The 25,846-nt window shown below is 34.1% G+C and overlaps 1 protein-coding gene across 1 annotated transcript; it reads left to right on the top strand.

Annotated features, from left to right (window-relative positions):
• LOC108913380 (fatty acid synthase-like) lies at positions 1–25,846 on the top strand. Its single transcript, XM_023456411.1, has 29 exons — positions 1–273; positions 369–539; positions 6,993–7,197; positions 7,405–7,608; positions 7,767–8,047; positions 8,122–8,264; positions 13,672–13,813; positions 13,862–14,078; positions 14,145–14,342; positions 14,444–14,732; positions 14,972–15,089; positions 15,144–15,396; positions 15,452–15,690; positions 15,750–16,104; positions 16,307–16,573; positions 17,296–17,695; positions 17,761–18,375; positions 18,433–18,563; positions 18,730–18,886; positions 18,963–19,128; positions 19,454–19,934; positions 22,086–22,241; positions 22,948–23,199; positions 23,287–23,440; positions 23,577–23,781; positions 24,225–24,375; positions 24,435–24,741; positions 24,792–25,049; positions 25,444–25,846. Exons 1-29 carry the CDS (start codon positions 156–158, stop codon positions 25,801–25,803), a joined length of 6,993 nt encoding a protein of 2,330 aa, XP_023312179.1. The 5' UTR covers positions 1–155; the 3' UTR covers positions 25,804–25,846.

Genomic DNA, 25,846 nt, shown 5'->3' with positions numbered 1-25,846 from the left:
TTAGGGAAGCCTTATATTATTGCAGTGAGATGTTACATAGAATTTCATATTTATTTTAAAAATTAGTAGTTATCGGAAGTAAATATATTTTAGAGTTAAGGTGTTCAACTAGACAATTTCATTTTTATTTACACTTATTTATATCCTTAAATAAAATGGAGGTTACGCAAAATCTAGAAGATGGCGTTAAGAACAAAGAAGGGCCAGATTATAACTTGCAAGGTGGAAAGGCAATGGCAAGTGTTGAAGCAGGGGAGGAGATAGTTATTTCAGGTAATATTCTTTTACTTATACTAAAAAGATATTTTTTTAGTTTTCCGTGCAGGTTCTTTAATTATACTTACCTTACTTAATATCTTATTCTTTAGGTATGTCCGGAGTTTTCCCTAATTCCAATAATATTCACGAATTTAGGGATAATTTATACAACAAGGTCAATATGGTGTTGCCAAATAGAAGGTGGGATCTAATTCACCCAGAAATTCCTCCTTGTTCAGGCACTATTCCAGATATTGAACAGTATGACCGTGGATTCTTTGGTAAGTGCAAAAAGTTTCAGTAATTGATATCCAATGAAATAACTTTATATAAAATGTTTAGGTACTAGGTACTAGAATATATTAGAAAAGCGATATCTGCTCATGCCAATATGAAAAGTAACACATGATTGTTAAATTTCAAACATAACCTTCTAAGGTGGCTTTCTATTTTATAACTTTGTTGGAATTTAGATACATAGATTGCCATCAATATAGCCCTGGTTGACGTTTTAGACTGTAACTGTTTACACCGACATTCAAGTGCATGTTTCATTCATTTCGTTGCATTTTAACGAAAACTTGAAATATACGTATTCTAATATTTTACTTCTAGTTTTGAAAAACGGTATTAAAATTAAAATCGGACCATTATTAACGCAAGCAGACTCCCGGTAAAAAATTTTTTAAAAAATTTGAAATTGCAATTGCGTAAAAAGTAATGGTCCGACAGCGTTTGCCTTCTGCACATTTAAAATTGATATAATTATCTACTTCTGTGCCAAATTTCAGCTCTTAATCTTCATAAATGACAAAGTTATGAATTATTTTTGATTTTCTCCGGTTCTAATCAACCGATCGAATAGCTCGACCTCTCATTTTCTTCGAAATTTAAATTCCTACAACTTTTCCATTTGCGGAATTGAGATCGCTCTGGTAGTTTTGGTTTTATTAAATGATGGCACAGGTGGTATGCTGTTAGTATTTTTATATGACAGATATATTTTTGCTCTATTGACATTTGTAAATGCTTCTTTTCCTTTTACACATACTTTATTAATTTCTCTTCTTATCTATATCTGTATATTTTATTTTCTTCATTCTGTTAAATTTTACTTAAACACTTCATTAAATCACTTGCTTATTTATCACATATTTTTATATTCAACAATAATATAACTAGAATATAAATTAGACCTATAATACATGAAACGTACTGTTAGACCTCTCTCAGTTACTGATCAACAAACGACACTAATAAGTATTAAGTCTTACAACGGCCCCTAACAATACATATTTTACAGATCATTATCATATAGCGCTTTCAATAGATCTCAATTATCATAAAAACAAAAAGAAATTCAAATATGGAAAAAATTATGTCAATTTAAATGGTTTGCTAGAACGAGAAAATTGTTATTGTATCCAGTGTCCAGAGGTATTGAGAAATCATATGCATTATTTTTAATTAGCACTGCTATAAAAAATTCAATAGAAACTCTGACAATAAACTGAAACAAAAGAAAATTTAACCTTGTATTACCTTTGGATTAATAAGGTCTATTAAACGTAGGGAAAATTCCAACAAAGCGGCACTCAACACATGTTATTTCAAGTGCATGTGATCATTGTGATGATAGGAAAAGTTAAATAACGAACAATACGTTCTTTTACTAAAAAAAAAAAAAATATAAACAATAATGTAATTCAGTATATACAGGGTGTCCCGAAATAAATGCAACAAAATTTGGTCAGAAATTCTTAAGAGAAATTCAAGGGACCCGTATTTTTTATTTTTGATAAGTGCGGCTCCCTTTCGGAGATATAGCCCCCTGAAACAAGCCCCTAAAAATTTATTTTTTTTTTATATCTCAGAGCTCTATCGCACAAGAACCACCAAATTTGGTACACAGGGATTTTATAACATGTAAAATGCGATGCTGATAAGCTTTTTGGCAAGGGGCCCCCACAAGACACTTATTCGGGGGCCCCCTTGGTTTTGGGGCCACCGAACTTTGGTTGCATATTTAATTTTTAAAAAAATTAGTAGCCTCTTAGAAACTCCAGGGAATTTAAAAACTTTTTTGTCTCTTAAAATTTTTTCGAAAAAAGCAGCGTTTTTCGAAAAAATGGCTAAATGTGATTGGATGCATATCGAGGTTCATATGAAATTTTAAAGTGTTAATCGTAGGTGGCTGGCATTCGCAATAAACAATCAATTTTATTCTGTGACAGTTGTCATTAACCATCATCGGGAGCTTATGGAGACAGGATCAGTAGTTGAAAAAAATCACAATTTAAAGAAATTTAATTTTAATTTAAAGAAATCACAATTTAAACATTAACAATTAATAAGAAAATGTGAATATCAAAATAAGGTACAATAAACTTGGAAATTAATAACAAAATTAATGGTACTTCATGATTAAATAATTTAATTCTAAAAAGTTTGTTAAAATCACACTGGTCAGTTCCGTAAAACGTGTTCAAAGTGAGAACCGTTTTGTTCAACACAAGCCTGCAAACGTGACACGAAATTTTGACGTATTTTCGTGTGAATGTTGGGAATCTGTCTAATTTCTTCAGCCGCAGCAAGGATTCGTTCGTGTAATTGTTCCCGGGATCTAATTGGTACGGCATAGACGCGATCCTTCATGGCCCCCCAGAAAAAAAAAGTCCATGGCATTTAGATCGGGAGAACGGTGGGGGGGCATGTTACATGAGAAGAATTGTTACCTATCCGTCGCCCTTGGAAATTTTCATTCAGCCACTCAGTTACGAAGTGACCCCGATGTGGTGGGGCACCATCGTGCATAAAGAATAAATTGCGTCTAATACCGAGAGGAACATCTTCCATAAGAAGCGGTAGTTCATGCTCCAAAAAATTAAGGTAACTTTCAGCATTGGAGGCAATGGAGGCAATAAATATGGACCGATGATGCAATCTCCAACAATTCCAGCTCAGCAATTAATTGAAAATTTTTCTTTCGAACGAGTCTGCCTTAAGACAAATGGATTTGCCATAGCCCAATAATGAAGATTGTGCAAATTTATTAGGCCATCTTTTGTAAAGCTCGCCTCATCGGTAAAGAAAAAATTTCGTATAAATCCCGGATTTAAGTTGTAACGTTGAAGAGCCCATAAGCTAAAATTTCTTCTTCGTGGCAAATCTTCTACTTTAAGTTCCTGGGCCTTTTGAAAGTGAAAAGGTTTCAACAGTTGTCGTTTGATAAAGCGGTGTATTCTTGTTCTGGGAATCTCAAGTTGAGATGACGCGCGTCTTATGCTTATTTCGGGATTTTCTTCAATTAAATTTAAGATAATTTCTTCCTGTTCGGGAGTTAATAAATAACTTCTCCCTGAATTAGGTTTTTTCACAACTACGGATCCTGTCTCCATTAGCTGCCGATGTACTCGTGCAAACATTGAATGGTATGGGAGTATGCGTGCAGGAAATCGCTCGGCGTACAATCTGCATGCGAGACGTGAATTTCCACGAGCCTCCCCGTAAATTAGGTGCATTTGTACCCTTTCTTGGACAGAAAATCTCACCATTTTTTCGGGAACAATGATTACTGACAACTAATGGTAACACTTTGACACTGGTTAATGACAACTGTCACAGAATAAAATTGATTGTTTATTGCGAATGCCAGCCACCTACGATTAACACTTTAAAATTTCATATGAACCTCGATATGCATCCAATCACATTTAGCCATTTTTTCGAAAAACGCTGCTTTTTTCGAAAAAATTTTAAGAGACAAAAAAGTTTTTAAATTCCCTGGAGTTTCTAAGGGGCTACTAATTTTTTTAAAAATTAAATATGCAACTAAAGTTCGGTGGCCCCAAAAGCAAGGGGGCCCCCGAAAAAGTGTCTTGTGGGGGCCCCTTGCCAAAAAGCTTATCAGCATCGCATTCTACATGTCATAAAATCCCTGTGTACCAAATTTGGTGGTTCTTGTGCGATAGAGCTCTGAGATATAAAAAAAATTAAATTTTTAAGGGCTTGTTTCAGGGGGCTATATCTCCGAAAGGGGGCCGCACTTATCAAAAATAAAAAATACGGGTCCCTTAAATTTCTCTTAAGAATTTCTGACCAAATTTTGTTGCATTTATTTCGGGACACCCTGTACATACTTGTGTATGTATAAAAAAACCGTTTAAAATAAATATTAATAAACATAAAGTAATAAGTATTAAGCAATGCCCAACACACGTATAAAAAAAACCAGAGGACGCAATTTATGTTTGATTGAATCTTTATACTGATAACATATAATCTACCATTTGATATAGTAAATAATAAAACATTTTATTCCCACTCGAATAAATACAACCCCGAGTGGAAAATTACCATGTCGGACCAGCTTGGAAGTAGATTATTTAATTATGCAAATATTGCATCAGTAGATGTCGAACGGAAGTTTCGCTGAAACAAAGGTAGAAGAAAAGGATGATGCGAGATGCTATCTATAACGGATCCCATCCAGATTGTGGAACCGATAACAACGATGCTTAAAACAATTTACGTGTTTTACAATGATACAATGACATAAGTCTTATAATCATTGTTCACTTTATTTTATGTTGATTCGCACGCTTTTGGTGCGCGGCTAATAATGACAGCTCTATTTATAAACACGCTGGTACAAAAAAAGGAAAAGATAAAGAAACATGTGTTTAAGTAACGTACTTACAGCCCCTAATCTGATAAATTTTGGGAATCATTTTTCATCATAGAACTTTCACTATCGAATTGTGACGTCACTCGACTCCGGCGTCGAAGTTGGACGCCGTCCGCGACGACGCCCACCGCTAACCGACCGTCGTGTGCTTCCCGACCTAGCTCTGCATGCGCGACTCTCTCTCGTAGTGTTCCGTCGAAACCGGCATCCATCTCGGCGTATATGTATTACCTCAATACCAGACGCTATGTACCGTCCCTCGTTGCGAATTCTTTTTTTAATTAGACTTTCCGTCGAATTCTTTTCTTCGGAATACACCTAAGTGTAATTCCGGAACTACCTGGTATGGGTCTAAGACCTCTTTTCTAATAACAATTTTTAGGGTCTATCTTTTCCCTGGGAGGATCTGATTGTTTTTCCACCCTTGTGGCTCTTTACTCTTTTTACTTAATATTCTTTTTCCACTTTAAGGGTTTATCTTTTCCCTCATCAAATTCTTTTTTATTTATTCTTTTTGTGTTTTTTGAAAAAAACCTTTTTTTTCCTTTCCTTTTTTTTTATTTACTATTATAAAAATAATAACGCCGAATAAATGTTAATGGTACTCCGAAAGTAGACCCAAGTGTCTTATCGGAGGAGTCACTCTGGTTTGTCGACCACGACATACACCTCGAAACGCAGAGGCGAGAGTGAGCTGGCTAGGACGCGCGTCCAGCCTTTTTATGTGTTTCGGTGCGGCAGAGCTAGGCTCCGCCCACCGCACCAAAAACTCGACCTTAGTGACAGAATAGGACTATACACTGCTACGATGAACGCCATCGTACGGACTGTAATCCTAGTGCATGGAAATTTATAACAATCATGTCAGAACTGAAACTACAAATTATGGACCTATATCTCTAATAAATAACTTTGCGAAAATATTAGAAAATGTTTAAAAACGGGGTTGATTGAGTTATTTAGAAGATGAAAATATTTTATACAATAATCAATTTGGGTAAACCTACTGAAAATGCAGGAATTACATCGACTAATGAAGTCATTAATCAAATTAATAATGGGGAAAGAATGTATTTATGGACTTAACCAAGGCGTTCAAAACTTATTAGAAAAATTGTATGACATTGGAATAAATGGACATGGATTAGATTTATTAAAATGTTATTAAAAAAATGAATTCAAAAAGTTAAAATTAATAACACTATTGGCATACTGTTAGAAATAGATATAGGTGTCTCACAAGGCATTGTCCGTGGACCTACATATTTTTTAAAGTATGTTAATGAAATTGCAAATTTACTTAATAATAGCAAGATGTTTTCTTAGGCAGATGATACAGCTATCATAATTCATAGAGACAACTGGAAAGATGTAGGTATATAAAAATACAAAATACAAACTGAAAGAAAAAGTTAACTCAGCTAGCATCTATCAAAGTTTGTCGTAGAGCTTGTATTATTACAGTTCATTAATTGATGAAGTAAAAATAAAACAAGATTATACAGTTTACACAACTATGAAACAAAAGCTACAACAAATAATGCAATTCAGATACCTTCAATTAAAAGATCTCGTCTCCAGAGAAATATATTTTTTATGCTTCGAGATTCTTTATCTTAATTCCAGTTCAATTAAAAAATATATGAATAACAAAAATACATAAAACACATTAATTAAAAAATGTTTAATTCAAAATTATACAAAATTTGAACAAATATAAATAATGTATGAAATTAATGTGTAAATATCTTGCTGTTCTAGTAATTAATTTTAGATTTACTATTGCCTGTACAGAGAACAGAAACATGCTAGCAAATACAAATTTTTAGTCTAGTTAAAGTTTCTGGACTCGAAATTCTAAAACAAAATTTGTAAAATATTTTATTTTTTGTATACGAAATCGTTTAACACGTTAAAAATTACTCATTAAATCACTTTCTTCTCTCAGTAATGTTTATATTCCCCTCTTCCATTATACTGTTTTAATGTATATCTATTCTTCCCCTATTATTTATATATATTCACTTATTTATTTATATTTACTAAGGCGTCCACGAACGACAATCAGATTCATTGGACCCAGTATCGTCACTAGTTCATGAGAAAACAATAGAGGCCATTTTGGATGCGGGTTTAAACCCTCTCGACCTGGAGGACACCAGGACTGGTGTATTCATGGGCGCTTGTTATTGTGAAAATGATAAAATGTGCTACTTCGTTAACCTGGTCCCAAATGCCTACGCTATGACTGGGTAAGCGCAAGATAGTCATTTTGTGAGATATTTCAGTACCTAAATGTGGGAAACCACAGGTGTCTCATCATTCATTTATAAGGACTTTGAACTTTGGGTACAAAATGATCCAATGTTGTCATGTAAACAAAGAATTGCAGTTTTTTAATTAACTATATTGGAACTGTAATGTCACATTCTTTTTATTTTAAACTAATTTTGTTGCAGAGCGCAAAGGTCTATGATAGCACATCGACTGAGTTACTTCTTAAAATTGAAAGGGCCGTCGTACGTAACTGACACAGCTTGTAGTAGTTCTTTGTACGCATTTGAACATGCTTACCGAGCCCTTCGACGAGGAGAGATTGACAACGCTATCGTCGGTGGAGTGAACATTTGTTTGCATCCGTTACTAAACCTGCAGTTTGCAAGGTGAGTAAATCATATTTTTCATCAAAAGATTCCGAAAATCTTTGGCGTTTTCCCATTGTACATTCGTCCACTAATGTTCTCATCAACGTATAGTAAAGGCTTTTTTTCTGAATAAACGTTTACGAGTTTCTAAGACCGAAGTTTATAATAACTTTCAGATTGGGAGTTCTAAGTAAGGACGGTACTTGCAAGACATTCGATGAAGAAGGTAACGGCTATGCCAGGTCAGAAGCTGTGGCGGTTCTGTTTCTTCAGAGGGCGAAAAATGCCAAAAGAATATATGCTGAGGTGGTTTACGCCAAAACGAATTGCGACGGATATAAGGAGCAAGGAATCACTTTTCCCTCCAAGGAAAGACAAGCGGAACTGTTGACTGAATTCTATGATGAATGTGGCGTTGACAGATACGGCCTCAGCTTCTTGGAGGCCCACGGGACAGGTAATGTCATTATTGTTACTGATTAATTTTCTGTTGAAATTGTATACTAATAATGTAAATAATGTATTTTTAAGGTACTACTGTTGGAGATCCAGAAGAATGTTCTGCCATCGACGACGTTCTCGTAAAGCGGAGAACAGAACCTTTGCTGATAGGTTCCGTCAAATCAAACATCGGACATTCAGAACCAACATCTGGTATCTGTTCGATTATTAAGGTACACAACAGACTATTCACTCTTCCAATAAATATCGACTGTTGTGAAGTAGCGACAATTGAGGAAAATTTGAACAATAGTTTTGTCTTCTGTGACCTTATTGTACACGGATATTCTCATAACTAGAGACCGACCGATTAATCGGCTTCGGCATCGGCTTCGGCCACATTAGACCATTATCTTCGGCTGAGAATCGGCTTCGGACAAAATTAAGCCGAACTTTTCGCCGAAGCCGAAAGTACCGTTCGGGACGCCGCTGGATTTAACAAATCTAATCAAATTATGGTTAAATTAGCCCCTTAACACTACAAATAGCTCTGCCAAATTACTACAAAATTGGGTAAAGTGTATTTAAAATATTTACGAAATAGATTTTTTTTATATAAAAGATTAACACCCTGTACCTTGAAAACGAAGCATCTGCGGACCAATGTTTATATGAACTTTTTGTATTAAAATCACTCAAATACTCGTCGTTGAATTTATTGTACATACTCAATTAACACCCTATACAGGGTGATTCAGTCATAATGTCATTAATTTTAAGAGCAGATAGAAAAAAATGAGTATATTAAAAAAAATTAAATGCATATTTAAGCAGAAAAAAAAATATTTTCAAATCATTATTTAACCCCCTTTTCAGGCTGTTACTGACCGGCTGACGTCGTCGGTTATTTAGAATTTGAGCATGGCTACGATATGAACAACGCGCCCTAGATGCAACGTTGCCATATTTATATATTTTCGCTCATAAAAGGGCAATAAATAAACGGTTTGCTCACGTCAGCAAATAAAAATTTAAAATGCTATACATTATTTTTTATAATTATGCAATCAACACATTAAATTGTTATTGTTGCCCAGCAAGAACCTCGAGGAGGTCTGAGCATGCTTTGCCAAAAATCAGTTTTTATTAACATCATAATGTTAATTTTTTATGTAAGCCTTCGGGCTTACTATTATAACTATTATGGCTGCAAAGAAATTAGTTCTGTTTCACTTTAAATAAAATTCCTCCAAGAGTTCAAGTAATTTAAATTTCATTTCACAACCATTTCAATTTCATTACAAAAATAATGACATATAAAACCAACACTCACTGGATAAATTATAAAGAGAGGGTGAAATGTATGTAGTATTTAAATATTGACTGTAAGTAATAGAAGACAAAAAAAACAATCGGACGGAGACAAATAAACAACTCGGTACGTGTTTCCGACCTAGGTTTACCTCTATCTAGGTCAATGACCCACTTTTTAATTTGCACGTGTACAAATAGTCCAGAAGCCAGATAGGCTGCAAACAACTTATTCGCAGTATTTTGAGCTCCTGAATCCAAAAAACTTAGTCGCGAAGCCTGAAAGTGGTGAGTTTAATTGTTATCAACAAATTAAATGTTTAAATGTCTGTAAAAGGTTTTTATTTTTATAGGTAGTAAACGGAACCCTATCTGGCTCCTAGACTAATACGAACTGCAAAGTAGAGCATAAAGTTGTCGGTCTTTTATCAAAGGAAAATTGAAAGTAATGAATAGGGATGATTGTTTTCCAATGTACGGTAATTACAATTTATCATTTTTAATATTATTAACGTTTTAACGTTTTATAATTTATTATGTTAAATAATACACAGTTTTAGTATTTCAATTTATTAATCAATATGCAGTTGCGTATAACCAAAGTTTACATAATAAATGTAAACTTTAGTGTAAATATAAACTTTGGTGTAACCTACTTGTTTTTGAGAAAGTAATATGTTTTTTACCTGTTTAAAATGTCAGCACGAGTAAAACAGCGTTCATCCGTCCAACGCACTTTGTTTTAAAAATAAAAATAAAGTTAGCGTCTGCTGCACTTCGATTTAGCTGCAACTGCAAACTTCAAGACGATTGGGGAAATCAGCTGGTTTTAAAGCTTGAACTATTTGAAAATGGTACGGGTTGAGTGAATTCTCGCGTAATATCCGCAAACTTTGGTTTGATATTCGCCTTGAAATTGTTCCTGTAGAAATAGTAGGCTGCTCCTCGACTAAATTTAAAACAGCCTCTATCACATTTAAGTCATTTTGTCGATGTCCTGCACGTTCGCTGCGCGGTATGGTATGATAGATGCAGTTGGAAAAATGCGGGAGATATGGAAGGTGGTAGATTTGAATAAACGCTTTAAATTGTTCATGGTTTTGTAACCGTGTGTAGTGTATTTTGTATATTTGGGTATTTAGTAGTGTGCCGACTTTTTTATTTGATAAAATGCATTGTGCCTACAAACAGGTAATTACCTTTGCTTTATTTATTTTCTTTTAACGAAAGTTGACTTCGAGAAGTCAGGCTTGTTAAAACATTCTGCACTAAGTTAATACAATTGTTAAAATTATTTATAATAAAATGCAGCATGCTCCTTTATTTACTTGAATACGTTTAACAGTAAATGTGAACCACACATTATGATGTGAACTTGGCAACGCTGTTCGCTTCAGCCGACAATTGTTCGTGACATTACGTTACAAAATTTTTCGAGCATCCGGACATCTAGCAGGGCCGCCCTCTTAGCGGGAGTTATGGGTTGATTTCCTTCATTTTTAAATGTCGAGTAAAAAATTTTTTTTCCGATTTTCTGTCTTTATTAAGCCTTCCGAATACGTGGTTAAAATTAATGACATTACGACTGAATCACACTGTATATATAATATTTCCAAAACATTATGCATTTATTTTTGACCTACTTTTATGTTATCTTATCATATTTTTGTTATTAATTAAAATTTTCAAGTTAATAAAAATATCTTCGGCTTCGGCCGAAGGTGACCCAGAAACCGAAATTCGGCTTCGGCCAAAAAAATCACATTCTGTCGGTCTCTACTCATAACATTCTGTCCTTCTTATATATTTTGCATTTTTATCTAGGAAAGACCAATTTTCTTAGATCTCAAAGAAATACATAAGAAAGTTATGGGAACGTCTCTATACATACAATGTGTCCCACAATTGTGTCCTGTACAGAAAACACTTTTTTATTTGTAAATTTATCATTCTTTATAAAAATTCCTATTTGTCGTCATACTCTTAATAATATTTCACGGTTTTATACCGGTTGGCTCAAATTATTAGATTTGAAAAGAGCACACCCAAAAACCCTAGTGTGAATTTTCAAAATTTAAATCGAAGTAGGTTCTGAAATAATCTAATAGCCCACTCGCTTTGAGCCACCCGGTATACAAGGATTACATTTTTTGACAAATTTTAAAGTTGTTCCTAGTCCATTTTTTAAACATCGAAGAATGTCACTAGGAGATATTATTAGGAAATCTAAGATTTCCGAATTCCACAAAAATTTCGAGAAAACTACAAGCCCTAATAACTAAATGTTTGGACGGCACATTATGTATGCATTATAATATACAGTGTGGAACGGCCAAATGGAATAAATTCAGTATCTCAATTATTGTGCAAATTTAAAAAAAAAATCCCGCGATACGTCGATTTTTAATTCTAAAATGATATCCTGCAACGTAAAAATTTCACCCCTAAATTCACCCCCCTTCGAATGGCAGTTACAACCCTTAAATTTTTAAATGGGAAGTAAATGCTTATGATACCTCATTTGAAAGGTATTTTCATTCTATATTCAAAAATGCTATGGTTTTAATATTTATTGCAAAAATTAGCAGTAAAAAATAAATTCATCAGTTTGTCGAAATTCGCTACAGCAAACTAAAAAAAAACGTAATTTCAACGAAGATGTTCAAAATTAGTTCCTTGAACGTCTTGGCCGCATCCTAATCGTAAATAAAAATGCCTTCTAACGTTTTCCAACAATTGAGACGTGACCGACCTAACAGCAACCAATATTTTTTTTTTTTCAATAAAATTGGCAATGCCAGCTAGGTATGAATAATTTTGATAAGTTTTTATAATATCTTCTTTTTAATTGAAAATGTTGAAAAAGAACACTGAAATTGTTTTTGCTAGCCTGCAAAAACAAAACGCTGTTTTGATATTTTTATTTGTTGTAACAAATTTCGTTAAGCAGACCACTAATTTTTGCAATAAATATTAAAACCATAGCATTTTTGAATAGACAATGAAAATCACAAGCTCCTACTTCTCATTTAAAAATTTAGGGGTTGCAACTGCCACTCGAAGAGGGTTGAATTTGGGGATGAAATTTTTACGTTGCAAGATGTCAGAATCCACAATCGACGTGTCTCGGGTTCCCTACTCCCCCAATATCAGCGCCACTGGAGTGTATTTTGGAATAAGTTATCCATGAAAAAATAGTCCCTACTAAAAAAATGTCATCTCCCAAATTTTATCACTAAATATTTTCTGCCAGTAAAGTTGCAGGAAAAATCATACAGGGTGAGTTTCTTTCGATGTTTAGTGTAGAGATCTGGGAAAGTAGCAGAGATACAAAAAAGTTTAAATGAGGAAAGATGTGCGGTTTTATGGTCCTTATTAAATGTTATTTCTATTTTTTGAAAACACGTCATGGCTGACTAGATATTTGGAAAAATTCGAATTCGGTCAAGTCCTTCAGATGCGTGTAGTGTAGTAGTGTTGCTACTTATTTTACAAAAAAAAATTAATTACAAAGTTTCAGGTTTTTCAGTGTTAATAAGACAGTTTGATCAAATTGGTCGTGTGCACTTTCGTTTTCAAGTTATAACATAAACGTCAAGTTTTTCAAACGTAATAAACCATAGTTAGCTATGTGCTAGAAAAAAATATCTTTTTTTATGCTTTCCAACGATATAATATTTGGTATGGTTTGTTTGAAAAATGGGAGAACTGCAGCCATTTTTAACTATAGTTTACATTTAAAACCTTGAAGTTTATGTTATAACTTGAAAGTGCACACGAACAATTTGATCACATTGTCTTATTAACACTGCTAAAATCCTGAAACTTTATAATCTTTATGTAACATAAATAGCAACGTAGCTACACACATCTGAAGGAATTGGCCGAATTCGGATTTTTTCAAATATCTAGTCAGCCTTGACGTTTTTTCAAAAAATAAAAGTAACATTTAGTAAGGATCATAAAACTGCATATCTTTCCTCATTTAAGCTTTTTTATATCTCTGCCACTTTCCCAGATCCCTACACGAAACATCGAAAAAACTCACCCTGTATCAATAATTGAAACTTTTAACACCCTGTATTTCCGTAGGGAAGCGTCCTATCAACAATTCTTATAGGGCAAAAGTTGAATATTTTCATCGTTAGAATTAAATTAAAGTTTGACAAAACTTATCATTAACACTGAGTAGTTTTACGAGAATTTTTTCGAACAGTTTCTTTTGAGAGGTTTCGAAAATATTTTTGTGTGTTTTATAAACCCTGGAAGTTTCTTGGTTAATTTTTGTTACACGCTATATATGATATATGAATAATAATAACTTACTAGTGTATTATTGGTATGGAAACTGGGTTTATTCCTCCTAACATACATTACAATAAACCAAGGCCAGAAATAAAAGGACTAGTAGAAGGAAGAATGAGAGTGGTTACAGAAAAACTTAAATTAAAGGACGACAAAGGATTAATGGGTAATATTTTCTGTTTCATTTACTTCTTTTTCTAACTTGGCTTTTTAGGTGTTAATAGTTTTGGGTTTGGTGGAGGTAACTGCCATGTACTATTGAGGTGGAATCCCAAGACTAAAGTCAATAATCATGGTATTGCAAAGGACAATCTACCTAGACTTGTATGTGTCAGTGGCAGAACAGAAGAAGCTGTTAGAAGCTTACTCAGTACTGTTGATGTTAATAAATTTGACACTGAATATATAAAAATATTACAAGAAAGTTTCAGGTGCGACTTTTGATATTTCAAATAGCTGTGTTCTTGTGAAGGAAAATCATATGGTGTATTTTGTAGGAATAATATAGAAACCCATGTGTTTAGAGGTTACACTATAGTATCCCGTTATAATGAATTTGCAAGGTCTGTCAAATTCCTTCAATATTTTCCTCACGATTCTGTACCGCTCTATTTTGGCTTCGGGAAGATGAATAAATGGTATGACATCGGCTGTGATCTCATGGCACTCTCTACATTCTCCATGTGTATTCAAAGGTAATTAATAAAGGAAAAAATTACAAAATATTGGAAAAACTTTCGAGAAAGTGAGACATTTGTATCATCGTTCAACATCATGCCATTTAATTTTGTTTTAGGATACAAAAGGTTCTGTGCCAAAAAGTAAATATATTAGATGTCTTACTTAAGAAATCTAACAATGACATAGACACTTTGCTTGGAAGCTCTGTAGTTCAGATGGGTCTTATTGATTTATTCAATTTAGTGGAAGTAAAACCAACCGGGAAACGCGGATATCCATTTGCAGATTTACTATCTTCGTATTGTGATGGAACACTGTCTTTGGAAGAAACTATTAATTATATTTTTTCTATAAACAAGGCCTTAAATGATATAGTATTAGACTCCAACAACAACAATAATCTGGTAAGATCCCCATTAGGATTTGTTTCATTACATTCAATAATAAAACATAATTATCTTTAAAACTGATCATCTTATTGTTACATAACAACGCAAAAATTTAAAATAGGTAAATTTATTTTTTATCGAAATATGTAAGAAAACAGAAAATATCGAATAAGAATTCAACTTATTTAAGTATCTTAAACTTCTGACATCATCGTAAAATGCAATAGAAATACCACTTATTTCAAATATTTCAGGAAAACAACGCTACGGTAGATAGCCACAAAATAAATGGTCATAGCTTCCAGAATGGAACTACAACGACAAGTGACTACGTTGGCATATCTCTTAAAATTAAAATTTCGTCTTCAATTAGTAAGTTCATATAAATAATTAATAAAGAAAAATTTCCAAAATCATTTTTCGTAGAAGATCATGTATTGCAAGGTGTGCTAAATGAACTAGGGTGTTCAAAAAGTAACGAAAACAATAGAAGAACTGAACACTTTGTAGACACGGTATTTAACAATATACTCCAAAATTCTGATGCATTGAGTCGAGATTCGGTCCTACTCAAAATTGGAGACAGCCTATCAGAGGAACTGGAAGACGTTTCTGTTATTCCACTATTTAATAAAGAGAGTGGAAGCTACTTAGCAGAATTTTTTAAAGCACTTGGAAGGTAAAAACTCTCTAACTATACGGTTTTATGAAAAGTAATGAATTTATTAATGCAGCTTGTACGAATTTGGGTTCAATCCTCAGATAAGTAAACTTTATCCTCATATCCCAATTCCTGTGAGTAGGGGAACAGAAATGATATCTCCTTATATAAAGTGGAACCATCGAAAACCTAAAAGTATACCAACATATCACACAGAAAATTTGAAAAATGATATCAAGTGCGGCGAGAGAGTGGTTCTTATTAATGCTGATGATAACGAATGGAAATACATCGAAGGACATGTTATTGACGGTCTGTTACTTCTATATTAAGATTCACTTCATTAATTGTATAAATGTTTTGGGTTTCAGGTAGAAATATATTTCCTGCTGCAGGATATTTATATCTAGTATGGGAAACCTTCTCAAATTTAAATAACTTAGAAATTAGTTTTTCGCAAGTTTGCTTTGAAAACTGTAAATTCATCAGGGCCACCACAGTGCCCAAGCAAAGTTATATCAGCCTACAGATCAACATTCAATCGGGCAATGGCAATTTCGAAGTTACGGAAGGGACTTCCATAGTGGTTACTGGAAGGATCTCCTTATTGACACCAGAGTCTAAAAACTTATCACATAATTGTGTGCCAATTGAAACCTCTTCAGGCCTTAAATTAAAAAGCAAAGACGTCTACAAGGAGTTGAGATTACGAGGATACACATATAAGTATGTATCAGGGAACAAATATACAATATCATGATAATTTATTTAAAACTTTTCATTTATAAATGATAAAATAACAATGATGACGTAGGTATCTTCATCTCTCACATTAATTCTAATAATTTCCATTCTTAACAGACATTTGGGTGACTATTCAAATTCATCCTGCAATTCAACTATGAATTAAATAAAAAACATGTTTTAGGGGAGGTTTTCGTGCAATAGAGGAATGTGACAGTTCCGCCTCGACGGCTTACATAAAATGGGATGACAATTGGGTCACCTTCATTGATAACATGCTTCAACTGAAGATTTTACAATCCGACACTAGGTTGCTTTATGTACCAACCTACATTTCTAAACTGACTATAATGACAAAAACTCATTTGCAGCTATTGGACAATGTAGTACGAAATGAACAAAATTCCATTGTTCTGCCAGTAATCAACGATGTGAAAACTGGAGTAATAAGGTAGGTAAAAATGCAATTAATAATAAAAATTAACTTTTCCTTTATCGGTTTACTGCAATTTTTCCCTTTATATGCATTCTTCTTTTAATTCTACATAGATAAACAATTTCGTTGTGATTACACATTCATTTTGAACTTGGATGTGGAAAATATTCCTTAATATAAACTCATGAGAAATTTTTTCGAATCTTTTTGCACACACCAACGTGATTTTCCACGATTTTTCACAATTTCTTACCAATTACTCAAAATTTTGGGGGTGTTTAAACGGACTTCAGATTCGGGTTTAGCACGTCAAAATACATACAGCCTATTAGGTCAAATCAAGAATACAGACCACTTTTTTTATGTGCCCATGTTATCAATACCCAAATAACAATTATGGCATCATCTTGGTTTTTTGGGTTGTTATGCCTTGACCTATATACCTGGTTGCCGCCAGCTACCTTCAAATAACGCACTTCTTTAGCTTTAACTAAGAATTTTTGACCTGCTTTTGCAGTCGCTACTGAATGTGACAGTAAGAAACGACTAAATCTTTAGAAGCATTTGATATGACCAACAATAAGAACCAAAATCAATACCAGGGCGGGCCTAGGGAATCCGATAATGGATCTGTCCACACAGAGCCTAGCCTGAGAACGACAAAGGCAAGTCAAAGATTCTTCGTTAATGCTAAGAAAGTGAGAAATATTGCAGTCATTTCGACCTGCTGATTTCAGATCTGGCGGTATAAGTATTTGGGGTTTAATAGCTAGCTCAATTCCAAGGAAAAAGTTATTGGCTGTTCCAGTATTAGAAAGCTACAAATTCGTTCCTAACTTTACGGAGATAGATTTACACCAATCTGTAAGAGTAAACATGCAAATAATCCTAGAAAACAGTCCAACTCGTAAAGTTAAAGCTATTGAACTCATTGATGAATTTACCAAAGCAGATACAATTTCATTGATGCCTGTCCTGAAACTAGCCCTACAAGATCAACCTCTTATACAACCCACTCTTAAGATATTGAGTAAAACTCCTCTTCCAGAGATAGATATAGACGTTGAAAATAAAAAATTGGAAAGTGAATCAGACTGCATGCTCGTGATTGCTTCAAACATCTTAGGAAGAAATGATGTAAGTAAATCCTTTATTTTTACCAATAGTATCCATCAACTCCAAAATATTAATTGTTGTTTCAGATTTTGGAAAAAACTTTTTCTGTGCTAACAGAAAATGCTTTCATTCTAACTCGAGAATCTCCAAAATTCGACACGCCTAAAAATTTGAGTCACAATTTATCAGTTTTTACAGTGCACTACACCTCAAACGAAACATTTGTCCTTCTTCGTAGAAGAGGTATAATAAACAAACCTAAATACGTCCAAGTGAACGACATACAAGACTTTCACTGGTTAAGAGGAGTGCAGAACGCAATCACTAAAGAGAGATACCAAAATTTGATATTGTATTCAGAAAATGAATACAAAAGTGGCGTCTTGGGTCTGGTCAATTGCCTCAGAAGAGAACCGCAGAGTCAAAATGTCAGGTGTTTGCACATAATGGATGATCGGGAAGTGTTTAGGCCTCAGGTGGCATTTTATCGTGATCAGTTGGAAAAAAATATGGCCATTAATATTTGCAAAAATGGCCAATGGGGTACCTACAGACATCTCTTATTGGAAAGAGAAAACTTTGTAGAGAGCGATCACTGCTTCCTAAATTCAAGTCTAAGAGGAGATTTGTCCAGTCTAAAATGGAGAGAAGGCTCTCTCCATCGCCACATGAAAGAACAAACTGAAGAGGAATTGATCACTGTAAGCAGACATCATTACCAATATCAAGTTTAAACACTAATTCTCCATTTTTCACAGGTATATTATAGCGCTCTAAACTTTAGAGATATTATGACTGCTACGGGAAAAATAAATGTAGATGTTATAACGCAGGACCGTCTGCAGCAGGAGTGCGTTCAAGGATTCGAATTTTCAGGAAGAGACAGTAGGTAAATGACATTCGAGTAGATTATTTTTTTATATGAACAAATCCATAATTTAAGCTTAATGTTTGCTTGTTTTTAGTTAGTTCAGTTTCTTTTATTTAAATGAAAAATGTTTCTATTTATACGAACGATTTCAATTAATAAGAATTCTTCTGTTCGGTCTTATCAGAGGAAGGCGTTACATGGGCATGGTAAGCTGCGGGGCTCTCTCTACACTGGTATTAGCCGATATCCACATGAAGTTTCCTATTCCTGACAGCTGGAGTTTGGAAGAAGCAGCTACAGTTCCTGTGGTTTACGCTACTGTCATATATTCCTTAATAATTGTAAGTTTCTGGTACTCGCATAAAATTTCTTATAATTCTTGCAACACTGTCGGTTTTAATTTCATTCATTTTTCAGCGAGGACAAATGGCAAGAGGCGAAAGCATATTAATACATTCGGGCACCGGTGGAATCGGACAAGCGGCTATAAGACTGGCTTTGTACTACGGATGCACAGTGTTCACGACAGTCGGTACTAAGGAAAAACGTGATTTTCTGAAGAAGACCTTTCCACAACTTAAAGGTTGACGAAAAAAACGATATTAGAAGATACAGAGCCTTCATAAATGTTTACAAGCCACGTGACCACCGAGCTCAGGCAACCCAACATTGCACGACTGGTACTGGTAACGAAAAACAATTACAGGCCGTGAAACAGAATATTGTGTTTTAATGTAACCTTGATCTTATTTTAATTTTTCCGAAATTTCACTGCCAACATGAAGGAAATAAAATTACTATTCCAAACAAAATTACTGTCATGCGATGTGGCTTGTAATCATTTATGAAAGCTCAACTATACATAAACAAAATTTTATTTTATTCCGAAAAACTACCTTAATATTCAGATAAACATATCGGCAATTCTCATGACGAATCCTTTGAGCAGTTGGTTCTCGCCGAAACTAAAGGCCGAGGTGTCGATATGGTGCTGAATTCTTTGGCTGAAGAAAAATTAGTGGCGTCCGTTAGATGCCTTGCAAAGAGGGGCAGATTCATCGAAATCGGAAAATTCGATTTAGCCAATAACCACCATCTTAGCTTACTCCTGTTCCAAAAATGCATAAGCTTCCAGGGTGTCATGTTGGACAAATTGTTCAGTGAGTCTCCCAGAGTTAAGCAAGAATTATTTAAAATAATGACGGACTTGATAAAGCGTGGAACTATTAAACCTTTAAACAGGACAGTGTTCAATTACAGTGAAGTGGAGCAAGCTTTCAGGTTCATGGCTACAGGAAAACACATGGGAAAAATTCTGGTCCAAATTCGAGAGCCTGAAAAGGAACTTATAGTGCCCCCTTCTCCTTCAAAATTCCGCGGGATCTCAAGGTAAAAACATTATGTAGTTTGTAAACTATACTTTTCGCTTAGGTCACAACTTTCAGTAAATGATACTCTTTTCAATATTCCATTTGACTTCATAAGTGTGTTCAAAAACGTGCTATTCTTTATATTAATTTAAAAATTTATTGATTTTATATTAAAATTAATCTAAAATAATGGACCCTGGAATCCAACATGCAAATTATTAAATTTCTATTATACAGGGATGGTCAGAAGTACGGAATAAAATTCAAATCTTTTGAATGAGTTAATTTTTTTTAAAACGCCGAAACACGTTAACTGATTTTGTTTTTCCCCATCTTTCGGTTATATAATAATTATTTTTTTTTCAACCCCCTATTCCCCAGCTACCCCTACTTTTTTTTCAAATGGAAACATAAGGCATGAGGGGGCTCGTTGAAAAGCTTATAGAAAACCGAATCCAGCCATACCAAATAAACAAGTTTTATTTTTTCAATAGCAAGGTTTTTAGGGTTGTATAAAACACCTACTTAATAAGTGAAATAAAATTTAATTATCTTCAGTGTTATCCTCCATGAATTTGCACAGAATAAAATAAAGAATTTGAAACTGTACCTATCACTGCTAACGCAAAAAAGATATATTTTTTATGTTGCGTTTTTTTGGCACCACTTACTTGCCAGGCTTTCTGGTTAATTTTTCGCTTTAGTTGTAAATTGGAGTTCGAAACGTTACTATTGTGTCAAAATCAAGTTATTTACTGAATTGCAATGGTATTGTCGGAAAGGCAACGCATCGAAATCTTGATATTGCTTGGATGTGGAGACAAAATAAGAAGTCAGGCTGAAGTGCGCGATTTATTTAATGCGAAATATCCCGAAAACCAAATCTCGCAAGGGACAGTTAGTAAAATATTTCACAAATTTGAGGAACACGGTACAGTACAGACTTTGCCCAAAACTGGACGGGCACGTGCTTTGAATGAAGAAAAGAAATTAGACATTGCATTAGAACTTGTTGAAAATCCTCATACTTCAACTGTTTCATTGGCCCGCAATCACGATGCTTCTCGAACTGCAATTCGAATGTTTCTGAAACAAGAGAAATACCACCCCTATAAGGTATGTCTTGTCCAAGAGCTTTTGGAAGACGATTATGATAGGCGATTACAATTTTGTGAGGAAATGATGAGACGGTGTGACGACAATAATGGTTTTCAACGAGACGTACTTTTTTCGGATGAAGCTACGTTTTATTTAAATGGAGTGGTTAACAGGCACAACTATCGCTTTTGGTCCCAGGAAAATCCACACTGGACATGCGAATCGCATACGCAGCATCCACAAAAAGTTAATGTATGGGCAGGTATCATCAACAACAGAATCTTGGGCCCATTCTTTTTTGAAGAAAATCTTACTGCCGCACGCTACCTGGATTTCCTAACATTTGACCTGATACCTGCTCTAGCTGTGATTTTCCCTCATGAAATTGATCCAGATATACCGAATGAAAGAATTTGGTTCCAACAAGATGGCGCTCCCCCACATTTTGGTATTGATGTTCGAAGATACTTAGATGAAATGTTTCCAAATCGCTGGATTGGTAGACGGGGTACAGTTGAATGGCCGCCAAGATCCCCCGACTTAACACCCCTGGATTATTTTCTTTGGGGATATTTGAAAGAAAGAATCTACCAGTACAGACCGGATAATATTGAGAATTAAAAGAACAAGGTTAGGGTGGAGATGCATAATTTACCAGCTGAAGTCATTCAGAATGCTGTGGACAGCTTTTACTATCGTCTTGGAGAATGCCAAATAGTGAATGGAGGACATTTTTGATTTCGATTTTCGAAAAAATAAAACTTGTTTATTTGGTATGGCTGGATTCGGTTTTCTATAAGCTTTTCAACGAGCCCCCATGCCTTATCTTTCCATTTGAAAAAAAGTAGGGGTAGCTGGGGGTTAGGTGGTTGAAGAAAAATTAATTATTATATAACCGAAATATGGGAAAAAATCAAAATCAGTTAACGTGTTTCGGCGTTTTAAAAAAATTAACTCATTCAAAAGATATGAATTTTATTCCGTACTTCTGGCCATCCCTTTATATTTAATTCATCAAAATAAATTATTTTATTTATATTCCAATTTATTTTTCCTTGAATTAATCTTTCAGATATTTTTGTAATTCTGAGAAAGTTTACTTAATTGCTGGTGGACTGGGAGGTTTCGGATTGGAATTGGCCGACTGGTTGATTCTTAGAGGAGCCAAAAGAATCGTGTTAACGTCAAGGAAGGGAATTACCAATGGATATCAGGAGTACAGATTACGGTAACAATAAATAACGTTGTGGATTTATGTAAATTTAGATAATCTTCAAAGAAAATATTTCACTGATTTGCTTGAAGATTACAAAATTGTACTTTGTACAGGATGTTGACTCAAGAATGGGCTATACTTCAAGCTTATCTTTCTTGGACGAAAATAAGGTGATTTAAGTCCACTTGCATTAGAACAATTTTACTTCCTTAAAAAGTTGTGAAAGTATCTTTTTATTTTATTTTTATTATGATAATTTATTTATTTTTTAGGTAACTGTACTCAAATTTTGGAACAGAATTTTTTTGGATGATGATAAACACGAATATCTGCCTGGTATATCTTTCGTTAAATATATAGGGTGTTCTGAGCGCCTGTGCCAATATATTATTCTCTTCGGGTTTCTGTTAAGGATACAAGATTTTTGGTAGTCGTTATTTTGAAATAGCAATCCACTCGCTATAAAAAAATGTCTACCTATTGCATGTTCCTAAAATTAAAAAAACTATTGCTATATTTGTCATACAAAAAAATATTGTTTTCCAAAGTTTAAGTACAATTGCCAAAGAATACTAAGTAAATTATCATAAAAAAGTGAAACAAAATAGTTTCTCAGGCCGTTGTCACCTTATTTTCGTTTTAGGAAGCTAGCCTAAAATTAATCTCTCTTATATGTAGAAATTCCTTACTAATTGGTTTTTTTTGAATTGTTCAATAGAATCTGGAAAACGTATGGCGTTACAGTGAAAATATCAACAGCTCCTATAACAACAAAAGAAGGGTGCAAACAGCTCATAGAAGAATCATTACAGCTGGGTAGCATAGACGCTGTTTTTAATTTGGCTGTGGTTTTGGCCGACGGAGTTTTCGAAAACCAAACCCGTGAAAATTTCATCGTTTCTTTTGGGCCCAAAGCATATGCTATGCAGTATCTTGATGAGTTTACGAGAAAGATGTGCCCAGACTTAAGGTAAGAATATACATATTTTCCCCCATAAGAAATAAAACATTAAATTACAAACGTAATAAATAATCAACATTCATTTTTATTTTGCAGCCAATTTGTAGTATTTTCGTCTGTATCATGTGGGCGAGGAAACGCCGGTCAAACTAACTATGGAATGTCCAATTCCGTGATGGAAAGAATATGTGAACAAAGGAGACAGGCAGGTTATCCCGCAATGGCCATCGAATGGGGAGCAGTTGGAGAGGTTTGTGCCCAATTCGCGAATACATTTATATAATTATATACCTACTTATTAAATTAGATTATATTATATAAATATTTAAATGATATGAGCATCTATTCTTTCAATAGTCACAACTAATGTAACAGGTAATTTTTAGGTAGGACTGGTTGCTGAAATGATGGAAAATGACAAGGAAATTGAGATAGGCGGGACGTTACAGCAGAGGATATCCAATTGTCTCCAGGTGTTGGATACTTTATTGAAGCAGAAAGACGCCGTCATCGTGTCCAGTATGGTGGTAGCCGAAAAAAAATTATTAAGTTCTGCGGACAATGTCGTCGATGCTGTTCTCAATATATTAGGTAAATTTCTAAATTGCTTAAATCATTTACATCTGCATATAGCATAATATGTAAATTGGCAACTACAAAAATATTAATCGTATGTTTTGAAATAAATATTAGCTCTGTTCGCGGTAGCGATTTTAGATTAGTTTTCACATGAGGTGCAAGCTCACTTTGAATTTCGAACGAACACATTCAGAATGCAACATATTTAATAATAATAATCTGGGATAGCACGAACAAAACTATTATTTGACTTGCCATAAATAATTCCTTATTCATCATTCTAATCAGGTATATGTATAAAGCACTCTTTTTATACTCTCATTCTCTCATTAATTTAAAGTACGAGATTCATTGTACCGTTATATATTTTATTTATTATGACCAAAATCTTAAATCTCGCATTAGTAATACCTCAATGTTAAGCAACATTATATTAATTAAAACTGTTTCTTTAGGTATAACTGATTCCAAATCGGTAAGCTTACATTCAACTTTGGCCGAATTGGGTATGGACTCAATGACGGCCGTCGAAATTAAACAAACTTTAGAGAGAGATTTTGAGGTGTTCCTTGCTGCAAAAGATGTCAGAAGTATAACGCTATCAAAGTAATTATCTTTTACCCTTTTTTTTTTATTAATGTTGGTGTTACTATTACTTTTTGCAGATTGAGAACTATCCAAGATGAAAAAGTAGTAAAAGATAACACAGAAACCGACGGTTATGTTGATATTGATATGTTATTTAGACTGCTCGGTGATACAACTTGTAATCCTTTGCCTTATCTAGAGTTGGAATCGAAAGTTCCGCAAAATTCGGAGGCTCCCACGATACTACTGTTTCCAGGAATTGAAGGAGGGCCCAGTGTATTTCAAAGTTTCACAAAATACCTTAACGCCCACACCGTTGGTCTAAATTTGAACTTAGATGTCAGTTGCAAAAGTATTGTCGAAATGGCGCAATCACTGGTGCCTGTAAGTCATACAATTTTTCAGATAATTAAAAGTAATAGTGATTTTTTTAGACTGTGCAGCGGTACTTCCCTGAGAAAACATTTACTTTGGTGGCCTATTCTTTTGGAACTGTAATGGCAATAGAAGTGGCCTATATTTTGGAATCTCTAGGATACAATGGCACGTTAATATGTATTGATGGATCGCCGTTGTTCATGAAAGAGATGTTAATTGATTTTGGCATAGAAATCGAGAAGAACTATGAAACGACAATATTATGTCATATGCTTTCCTTTTACGTCTCATTAGAAGTAATTGAGAAGCATAAGGTAAAAAATTGAAACTAATATCAATCAGTTGTCGTTGTTGTTGCCGTAGTAGTAGTAGTTGTTGTAGTACTAGTTCTAGTTAATGCTGCGGTTGCAGTCGTTGTTATTGATTCTATTGGTAACAACAGCAACAGCTACAACAGCAACAACAACAACAACAGTAACAACAACACCAACAGCAGCAGCAACAGTGACAACTAAAGCGCACTTCTTTAATAGAACGTTTCGTATCCTCCGCACACTGTCGACTAAGGAAACCAGTTGAAGTAACAAGATTTAAGAGCGTTATCAACATCGTTGCCTTAGATTAGATGCCGTTGTTATTGCTGTTATTGATCTTGCTGGTGCTTATGCTTAACAAAACTAATACATATATATTTTAAAATGTTTGCAGGAGACCATTCTGAAATGTGTAAATTGGGATGAAAGGCTGAACTTCACGTTAGAATTAATCAAACAGAACACCGTTCATGATGTGGACTACCAAAGAATAATTGCCAATGGAATTTACAAGAGATTAAAAGCCTTGATGACCTACACTCCAACTTATACCAAACTAAAAGCAAACATAGCTCTAGTCAAGCCAAGTCAAGTTAGTTCAAGGAGTCTTCCTGAAGATTATGGATTATCAACATATTTTGAAAAACCTGTCAAAATCCATACTTTTGAGGGAAACCACATCACCATCTTGGAGAATGAAGCAACGGCAGAAGAGATAAATTCGTTTCTTAAGAAAGATGCTGGCGACGCATGAAGATAGTTGTTTGTTAATTATGTGAATAAAATTCTTAAATATA

Source organism: Anoplophora glabripennis, unplaced genomic scaffold (assembly GCF_000390285.2).
Source record: "Anoplophora glabripennis isolate ALB-LARVAE unplaced genomic scaffold, Agla_2.0 scaffold1060, whole genome shotgun sequence".
Lineage (NCBI taxonomy): Eukaryota > Metazoa > Arthropoda > Insecta > Coleoptera > Cerambycidae > Anoplophora > Anoplophora glabripennis.
Note: the sequence above shows the minus strand (reverse complement) of the source record. Positions and strands in the feature narration are given on the sequence as shown.